The sequence below is a fragment of the Homarus americanus genome, unplaced genomic scaffold (assembly GCF_018991925.1).
Source record: "Homarus americanus isolate GMGI-L3 unplaced genomic scaffold, GMGI_Hamer_2.0 scaffold52806, whole genome shotgun sequence".
In the NCBI taxonomy this organism is placed as follows: Eukaryota; Metazoa; Arthropoda; class Malacostraca; order Decapoda; family Nephropidae; genus Homarus; species Homarus americanus.
This window is the reverse complement of record NW_024720773.1, coordinates 4049061-4059915: the sequence shown is the minus strand read 5'-3', so window position 1 is coordinate 4059915 and position 10855 is coordinate 4049061. Positions and strand designations below refer to the sequence as shown.

Below are 10855 nucleotides of genomic sequence, written 5' to 3'. Positions count from 1 at the left end.
CAGGCGAGCATTACTATTAGTTTGTAATTGAACGTGGCTACATACGGGAATTGTAGTGTTGAAACATGAAAGAGAAGGATAATGTATTTATGTACTTCAACAGATAAGGTCTTCAGTGCAGTTCATAATAATAATAAAAAAAATCTAAGTTAACCCCCCTCCCTCGTTAGGCTCTTAAGACCTGAGTTGTTGAAACAATGAAATAGCATCATAACGTCAATGAGCAGTTCTACATATTTTTTATTTCAAAAGCTACACACAGGTGAGTTTGATAGTTATTCTCAGGTCTTTATGACTCTTATTGCCTGTTTCATCACCCTTGGTCGGGAATAGACTCTTCCTCTCTACACTAATACTCCCGTGCACAGAAGAGATAATCTGGAAGTGAACAATTTGTAAGGATGTTGAGTTGAATTTGCATGTGCTTATTGAACCGATAAATTTGAAGTAAGTTGATTGTTCTTTTGGTACAATTAACTAAATCTGATATAGTTCTTTATCCATTTTTTATTTAGATCATCGTTAGTTCCTGAATAAACAATTTAAAAGCAGATAAGACTGAACAGTTCACTTAGGTTTTAAAGACGTTAAATCTGTTTTAAGTTGGTCTTTCTGATGTTACAGATGTTAAACTTGACTTACAAGAGAGAGAGAGAGAGAGAGAGAGAGAGAGAGAGATCTGATCTGCACTGGAGTACTTATCCAGCTTGATTGAACCTAGCTGTCGACTACTTGACCAAGTGCAGACTTATGTCACAGGTCACAGGGCTGCCCACAGCAGAAGTGGAGAGTCATACAGCAGTGAAGGGACGTGGTGGGACTCGATGTTCTGTTCACAGTGCAACAACTCAACATGACCCACCTGGCACCAGTGGAGCAGCAGCCGCGACACGGAGCATAGAACAGAAGCAACCACCGCTGCCGTCCTGGAGGCGTCCCAACTCTCAAAGATATCTCTGTATGTACCCTAAGCGGTGTACAGCGATGTGATATCACTTCTTCGACTTTGATGTTACTCCAATTAGTTTCATCATAAATACTTTTAAATGTTTTGTCAATTCCTTGATGCATTAATTTGGACTTTTAATATAATGTGACTGTTAAAACACTTCGTCCATAATGTAATCCAAGTTTAAATCTGTTATACTTACAGCTGTAAAACTAACACAAATATTATCATTTATCTTAAAATGGAGGTTATGTTTTGAAACAGGTTTCTTTACACACAGTAAACTTAAGCTGTTAAGCTGTAAAACAGAATTTTGTGTTCTTGCTACAGTGTCTTGCTATATTGTAAATTAATAATTAAACTATAAAGAATTTAAATAAATCCCATCCATCATTTTGGTTTTATTTACAAAAAATGAAATTTACAAATCCAATTAAATGGGTAACATTTTATATATATATATATATATATTCATTTATTTGCATATATTTACAGTATTCACACAATTGCACAAATATCTTACATAAGCATATATAAAAATTAATAAAAAAACAACAGTGAATGAAACAAAAATTGTATCGCTTAATGCACAGGAGTGACTAGAGGCAATTCAGTATTCTACCAACAGCATACATGGAGGAGCAATGTGCTTGACCTATATAAACCTATATATATATATATATATATATATATATATATATATATATATATATATATATATATATATATATATATATATATATATATATATATATATATATATATATATATACAGAGAGAAGGAGAGAGAGAGAGAGAGAGAGAGAGAGAGAGAGTATAAACAAGGTTTGCTCTGGTGTTCCTCCTGTAGGGTCGGTCTCTCCCAACCTCCTGTGTTGCCACACCTAATTTGGCACTTTTTTCGTTGCTCGTGAGAGACATATTGCCCAGCACGTGGCACCTGTCCTTCATTACTTTAGCACATGTCACCCTCATCAGCAGGTGTTTCTTTTCCTAAGTCAACATGTGGCAGTCCTCGTCACCAAGTATCACTTCCTTTCTACTAAGTTGTTCTCTTCTAACCAATCTGAATCATCTACCACAACACGTGCTAACACACAACATCCGTCACTTTAACGCTACACTTATATGAGTTATTTCAATACAAACATAAGAGCAGCTAGTTAATTATCAGGCTCCGGCACCCACGTCACGTCCGTCTCATACTGAGATCACACTGTACAACAATATCACAAAGTAGATGAGTCAGGTGAAACACCTTGGGACGGCAAGCAGCTGTTTTTACTTGGGTACACTTTAATATCCATATGGTAAACACTGAAACACTCTTGAGTTTATTACCAGCAAAAAACGTGAATGTTCAGATAAAAAACGTTCAAAAGCTGGCACAGTGTCTCCACACTCCCATTCTAGTACAAAAACTGCTGCCAGCACCTCCAATGTCCATACTCTTTGTAGATTTTATGGTATTAAATGTAAACTAACACTAATAATGCCAAGAATTCGTTATGGACCATATTTAAGGCCCCACATCATTCTCTACACCATGGTTACATTTCGTACACGCTTCTCAGAAGCGACAGATGGAGTAGACGAGTGGGGGTCGAGGGAGTGGGTGTCATATATGTAGGGTTCTGGTGTGTACAGCACCTTGGGTTTGGGTGGGATGGGCGGAGGAACCTTGGTGGACCTGAGAGAAGAATCATAGGAAGGGTAAGCAGCATAGGCTGGGGGTCCATTGGAAGATGGCAGGAGGTCACAGGACACTGAGAGGAATGAGTCTGATGGCTGTGAGCTGATATAAGAACGTGCTTCTAGTGGTACCGGATAACCTTCATTTGGGTAGCCTTCTGGAGGAGTTGGGTAGCCTTCAGTGGGAGTAGGATAGCCATCACTCGGGGTCGGATAGTGGTCTGGATAACCAGCATGCCGATACTGGTACTGGCTGGCTTCTCCATAGTAATCCATGGCTCCAGAGGATCCTCCATAGCTCTTCTTAGTTGAGGCACTGTGGTCGGAGGTGTTGTCAGAGCGAGCTGACACGCTACCTCTCTTGCTGTCTTGGTGGCTACTCAACAACTGAGAAGCAGACCACGATTCCACAGGACTTATGTATTCTTTCTTAATGCCATCCTTCAGTGCCTCTTTACCATCGGGAAACTCAGTGCCTTTTGAGGCGACTGTAACAGTGACACTATAGGCGTCTTGAACTTCGTGGACCTTTTTGGCAGCAGCAGATTTCCGGTGGCGGCGATGAGCGGTGGTACAATAACAGACAATGATTGCCACCACCACGATGAAGCCACCCACACATCCAAACACAACAGCCAACTGACGAGTATCAAGGGCGGCCAAGACGGGGGCACCAGTACCCTCCCTGACGGTTGAAGTGTTGGCTGGAACGACGGGTGGTGCTAAGGATGGTGGAGATGGAGTGGTCGTGGGAGGAGCTGGTACAAACACTGTCACAATGTTACTCAGAGCAGCTGTGTTTCCCTCTTCATCTACAGCATACAGAGTGAGGTAGTTGACAGTGTTGTACTCCTGCCAGGTTATGGTGTGCTGCTGTACTGCTGGAGAGGCCAGTGGAGTTGGCCATCCCTCCAGCAGAGTACCACCACCCTCAACCAGGTCGCGCTGATTCTGTGAAGTCATTACCACATAGCGGTCTGCTGTTCCATAGTCCAGGTCGCCTCCTGGGGCTGTCCAAGTGAAGCTCACCTGATTGGCAGTGTCTGGGAGGAGTGTGGCTCTCAGATCAACAACCCTAGCAGGTGGGAGAGCGTCTGGAGATGGCTTTGTACCTACCACGTCCACCATACCCAGCCTCACATGCCGTGCAAATTCGTTACCTTCAACCTCACCTTGCACTCGCACCATGATGCTGTACTTGCCCAACTCCAGCCCTGGCACATAGCGGGAGTACACACCATCACCCTGTGCCATGTCTGGACCTGAAACACACAAACACACATTAGCAATAAATCTAAATTCTGAAAATAACCCTAAATATTTCATGTGCATGTACTTGTATATATGATACTGTACTGTTTCATGGACGTTCATATAGGCATAATACACATGGTCCAAATAAAATGTTTCATGCTAATATCAGCAATGAGACTGACCTGTGAGACCATTATCATATAAATCGACATCTTGGGGTTGATGCTGAGTGCCGTTGCTAGCATAGCCCAGTTTGGTGATGGTGGCAGTGACGATGGCACTTTCAACGCCCGCCACTCCAGCTACCACCTCTGTGTAGAGAGCCAAAGGCTGTGAGATATCACTAGCATTGACTAATCCCATGGTATGGCTTGTCCAACCTCTCACGCTCACTCGTGGAGTCTCTGGACGTGGGCGTGGGCGTGAGGTGACTTGCACATATAGTGCTTGGTGGGAATCAGCGCGGTTTGCTACTTTGTAACGCCATAAGCCAGGGGTGACCTGTGCCTCCACCAACCGCACTGTGATCATGTTGATGTTGGCATCTTCCTTCTGCATATTGGCTGTGTCGATGACCTGGCCCTGGGGGTTCACTAGGTGGATCAAGTTACCAACGTGAGTGACATCATAGTAGAAAATGGCGAAGACCGTGTCAGCACCCAGAGCTGGGTCCACAAGGAAGCTGCCCTCAGAAACTGGCACTCTACCTCCAGGGTGCTCGGCAGAGTGTACCTTGACTGGCAGGGCAGAACGGCCGGCCAAAGCGCTCAAGGTGTGGTAGAGGGAATCCAGCAGGTTGTAGTACATTCCAAGTTTGGAGTCTGCCCCGATACCTTCATCAGGAACGATAAAGATGTGGCCACCGGAACGTGATGCCAGAGTTTCCAAGCCAGCATTAGGTCTTGGATACTTCTCTGTAAGTGGGTAGATGATAGCATGGAGGGACACTTTAGCGTCTGCCAGCATGTGAGTAGCTTCTGTGGCCTCAGGTTCCCCGAGGTTGCCACTCCCTCCTGTCACCATCACAACATGGCCACCGGGTCCGTCTTGACGCAGTAGATGTAGTGCCTCACGTAAGCCACAAACAATACAACGTTTGTGCTCGCCTTCTTGTGATGGGTTGCGGGGAAGTGAAGAACCAACCTTCTCCCTGGTGGCCCCATCAGTGAGGGCTGTCAGTGGGTACTTAGTGGCCGCTATTGAGTCGAATACAACCAGTCCAACGCTGTAGCCATCAGGCACGTCATACGTTACCATCTTCCTCACAGCCTTGCGCATGAAGTCCCAGCGTTTCTGTAAGAGAGAAGAACATCAGGCAAAGTTGATAGATGTCACATCTCTTACATTTGTAAATTTAAAAATGCAATGAAACTTCAGATTTTCTGAATGTCATATGAAATAGAACAAATCATCTATTATAAAACAAGATGCTTCAAGGGCCTGTATCGCTCAGATGGAACGTAACCAAAATAGGAACACTACCTACCTGTATATCATCAAAATCAAGGTGTGCCACAATATACAGGTAAACTGCCACCATTTCATAATTAGACAATTACTCGTAAATGTATCATGAAAGGTCGACCATTTAACAGTATGTCTTAAAGTATTGCAGCAAATATACATTTTAAAATGGCAGCCAGAGAGGACATGGTGAACATTAAGACATAAAAGAAGAATATAATGAGCTACACCAGAAGCAAACATTAGTGAAGTGTTGTTGTGAAAGTGAACAGCTTGATGAAACTTCAAGAGTGCTTACAGTGTTATGAGTGAACTCATTATATAAGAAGTCTTGCAGACAGTTAAGAATGAGTTTTAGTATATTTTAACTGATATCCATTGTAACTTCTAAGCTATAGCAAGAAAACGAAACTACCATCAAAATCTTAGCCTAAGAAGCTGCAGCAGCCATATTGAATATCAGATTCAAACAAACACCCACAGGGCCATTTGTGCACTATTAGACCAACCAATATGCTGTTTCATGAAAATACATCAAAGGAAATGTCATAGTTACACAGACAAGCACAGGACTACACTTGTATATCGTACGTTAGATCTCCTCCCCCCTAAAACAAAAAATCATGCATGTAGGTTTGCCAGCAGAAATTAAAGAGAACTTTGATTAAATGAAGCGAAAATATATCAGCTTTCATGTGTAAAATGGGGGCATTTTACACTACTGTGGCCAGGACAGGACGACGCAGTGTGTTCAGAGAGACCAGTGGTAAGGTACACTCTAACCTCTTGGGGGTGGAAGGAGCGTCACACACGGTTGGCTAAAACATGATCCAGATTCTCAAAGATTTGTACACAAAAACCATCTCCCATGTCTAAGGGCAAGACAAGCAAAGAGTTACAGGTAAATATCATTGCATACTCGATACCATTTTGTTCCGCCAACTTCATAAAGCTCATGTAGGGCAACAGATGTGCCTCAGTTCAGTCACTGGGAAGATTTACCGTATCAACTTTTGAGAATTGGTACAGGTGTTCTGGTCTCAGCTTTTATCCCCTGGGAGGGAGTCAGTGGTTAGCTGAGTGAGACTAATACCATGGAGGACACCACACTACACGACACTCCCTGGAGGACACCACACCACAATGCATTACATTACCTGGAGGACACTACACAAGTGCGCACACATATCCACGAGCACACATTATCCATAATTGCAGCACCTAAGTCACGCCGAGAAGGTCGAGGAAGTGACCCACAGATAGACTCACCTGTACATTCATAACGTTGGTGTCTTCCACGAGCAGGACGATCCTGGGGAGGCGAGCCCGCACATACTTCACCTTCAGGTCACTCTCTCTCAGCCCGGCCTCCACGTTCCTGTACACAAAAACAGAACAAACTTGTACAACTGTCCACTCCTGCTGGCACAGAGTATAGCATAGTATAGTAAAGAATAGTATAGTATAGTATAGCATAGTATAGTATAGTATAGTAAAGAATAGTATAGTATAGTATAGTATAGTATAGTATAGTACAGTACAGTATAGTATAGTACAATTGTTTATTTCAATATTTCGTTAAATGGAAAGTACTAAATGTTGGTATCATTATTTACAGAGATATTTTACGAAGACAAAAATAAATATTCAACACTTATGTCAGATTGTTTGAAATGTCTAAGTCTAAAAATTTAAGACTGAAATTAACTGGTCAAGAGTAAATAATCAAACATGCACACACCACCCGACACACACACACACACCACCTGACACACACCACCTGACACATACACACCACCACCCACACACACCACCACCCATCACACACACACACACCACCACCCATCACACACACACACACCACCACATCACACACACACACCACCACCCATCACACACACACACACACCACCCACACACCACCACCACGTCACACACACACACCACCACCCATCACACACACACACACCACCACCCGTCACACACACACACACCACCACCCATCACACACACACACCACCCACACACACACACACACCACCTGGACACATACACACCACCACCCATCACACACACACACACACCACCCATCACACACACATACACACCACACCATCACACACACACACACCACCACCCATCACACACACACACACACACACCATCACACACACACACCACTCATCACACACCACCCGACACACACACACACACCACCTGACACACACCACCTGACACATACACACCACCACCCACACACACCACCACCCATCACACACACACACACCACCACCCATCACACACACAACACCACCCATCACACACACACACCACCACCCATCACACACACAACACCACCCGACACACTTCTCAGGTGAGCTCGTCTAAGGTGCTGTTAGAAGAATTACACAGGTAGACTCAGGTAATGGCAGGGACTCGACCTGTGTCTGGCCCTACATTAAAACTATTTGATATCAGTATTCAGGTTTGATTCATTTCTACACTGTGTTTTTGCTAGTTATATTATTTTGCATTAGTTTATACTATTTTCCACTAGTCTTAACTATTTTTATCTATTATCCATTCGTTTTATCTATTTTCCACTAGTTCAAGCTATTTTACAAAATTTGTATCTATTTTCTACCAATTTTAGCTATTTTATAATTTTTTAATTATTTTCCACCAGTTTGAGCTATTTTACACTTGCTTTAACGATTTTATAGTTGTTTTAGCTATTTTAAACTAGATTAATTTTTTTCTACTCGCTTAAACTATTTTAAGATTATTCAAAGTATTTTCTGTTGGCTTCTAATTCTAAACCATTTTTTGCAAGCTGTAAACTCAATTATTTTAAACTGAAACTATTATGTAATACGTAGTTTAAAACTATTTGTATGTGGTTGGAAATATTTTACATTGGTTGCTCTGATACAATTCCTATCAAGAGTTTTGACTTACTTCACTCCAGAGTATAACTTTTTACAGTAGATTAGACCAATTACCGATGTTCATAAACCAACTTACACTATTCTAAAATAAATCTAAATTATTTTAAAATTTATGAAAGCTAATATTATTTTATTTTAGTTTAATAATTTTTTCTACATTATTTAACACTAGTTTTACATTAAGTTAAATAAGTTCTTGTTTTATTCACTTAACTACGAGAACGTTATCCAATTTCACTGCTAAATTATCTATCACAATTACTTTACACTATTTTACACTTGATTTACACGTTGTCAAGACGCGTCCAGCTATGTGTCGTATTTAAGGTGATACCATATGGGCGTCACACACAGAACAGCTCCATAGGCCTTTAGTAATTACGATCAATTCTGCAGATAAACACTGCTTCCTGCCGCCCATCTGAACCCCACCTCCCATGTCTCGTTCTGCTCTATGACTGTTGCATTCAGACCTTACCTCCTTCACGCATGCACACAGACTGACTGACAGACAGACAGACAGACTTTTGACAGCGTTCACTCATATTACACAGCACCATACACTCGTCTCACAATTATTATCCTCCGCAACACCTGCCACACAACACAGCCTTCCCTTCGTCAGTGTAGGTTTAAAGCAGGAAGCAGAACACACATTGTCTGGGTGTCTTGTGAAGGTGCCACTGTCAGCATAATGAACTAGAGAGCACGGCGTGAGAGCATCGTGCAGAGGCTTTAGTCAGTGATGTTATTGTTTGGTGATGCCACGCGCGTCCCCCGGTGGTCAGATGAACCGCTGAGAAGTCGCGGTCTACCTCGGTGGGTCATTACTCACCCTGGCTGTGGCAAGTGCTGGAGGAGACGCTCTTACCTCCTGCAGGCACCACACGCAATACACTTAACACTTATTCTCTCTCTCTCTCACACACACACACACACACACACACACACACACACAGGCGTCTCAAAATATCAGGCACGTTAATAACAAAATTCCTGTGAAAAAATACTAGTGTGTAATAAAGTACTCCCTCAGGAACAGCATCACTCAATCATTTAAAAAAGTTTACCTGTTGTTCTGGAAGTCTGGGCTGGCCCTCATCACCTCCCAGGCGGATTTGCCGGAGCAGAGGAGGTTGTGACGGGTCGGGGCGTCTCGGTCATGGGTGCCTTCATCACATAGATGAGTCACCTGCAACACAACACACCACAACATTGAAAACACGATGATAACGATGATAGATTAATTAAAAACAACTGAATTATGGAGAGATTTTAAGTCACCAGTAAGCAGTGAGCGATAATGACGTGTGTACTGTGGGTGTTACTGTACAGTAGATGACGTGTGTACTGTGTGTGTTACTGTACAGTAGATGACGTGTGTACTGTGTGTGTTACTGTACAGTAGATGACGTGTGTACTGTGTGTGTTACTGTACAGTATATGACGTGTGTACTGTGTGTGTTACTGTACAGTAGATGACGTGTGTACTGTGTGTGTTACTGTACAGTAGATGACGTGGGTACTGTGGGTGTTACTGTACAGTATATGACGTGTGTACTGTGGGTGTTACTGTACAGTATATGACGTGTGTACTGTGGGTGTTACTGTACAGTATATGACGTGTGTACTGTGTGTGTTACTGTACAGTATATGACGTGTGTACTGTGTGTGTTACTGTACAGTATATGACGTGTGTACTGTGGGTGTTACTGTACAGTATATGACGTTTGTACTGTACAGTATCTGCAGCCAGGTGAACGTTGCAATGTCACATAAACAAGGAGTGGTAGCAGGCGGTGGTTGTCCCCTGGTGGTAGTCAACTATGACCGGCATAGGAACAACCTCGTTACACGTCCCAGGCAGCTCTCCCCCCGAGGACCTGCCGGGGCCCCTGCTCGCCACAATTACCATAAATCATAGCGGGGTACCAAGACGACCATGACATGCGCAATTATCTTCATGATATTACATTCCCATCTTTTACTGCGTAAGACGCGGAGATGGGCCCGAGGGGCAGCGGTGATGTTGCTGTTCTGGCCAGCACTGTGTGGTACAACACAACACAGAGTTTATACAATAAGTAAAAACAAGTTTCTGTGAGTGATACAGTTCCAATATACAGTAGAGAGGTAATGGCATCATGAGGCAAGATGGGGCAACAAATACAACTGCCTCAGCTTTTTAGGTGAAGTTATCAAAGTTAATTACTTCAGCGTTTACCTGGCAACCACCATGACAGCCTCACTAATGTGTCCGCGAGAAGAATGTTCCCCGTGGCGCAGGAATTTATTTTTGATGACGATTGAAATATACGAAAAATAATTCAACGACGACACAAGATATTACAAATGTCCGAAGTACTGTTTATACCTGCAGGGAGTACTGTTTATACCTGCAGGGAGTACTGTCTATACCTGCAGGGAGTACTGTCTATACCTGCAGGGAGTACTGTCTATACCTGCAGGGAGTACTGTTGGTTCCGTCGGCCTGAGCCACACTCCAGCATCCTGACCACAATCAGCAGCGGCCGCCATCTTGTCAGAC

General features: G+C 43.1%; 1 protein-coding gene across 1 annotated transcript in view; it reads right to left on the bottom strand.

Annotated features, from left to right (window-relative positions):
- Positions 1-1337: 1337 nt before the first annotated feature.
- Positions 1338-10855, bottom strand: part of LOC121860903 (calcium-activated chloride channel regulator 1-like) — a 53810-nt gene continuing 44292 nt past the window's right edge. Inside the window, exons 4-7 of the mRNA XM_042358271.1 lie at positions 9378-9499; positions 6629-6737; positions 4078-5188; positions 1338-3903 (exon numbers count right to left, since the gene is read on the bottom strand). Of these exons, the coding sequence (XP_042214205.1) occupies positions 2489-3903; positions 4078-5188; positions 6629-6737; positions 9378-9499 (2757 nt within the window). The 3' untranslated portion in view covers positions 1338-2488. The remainder of the gene's footprint in view (positions 3904-4077; positions 5189-6628; positions 6738-9377; positions 9500-10855) is intronic.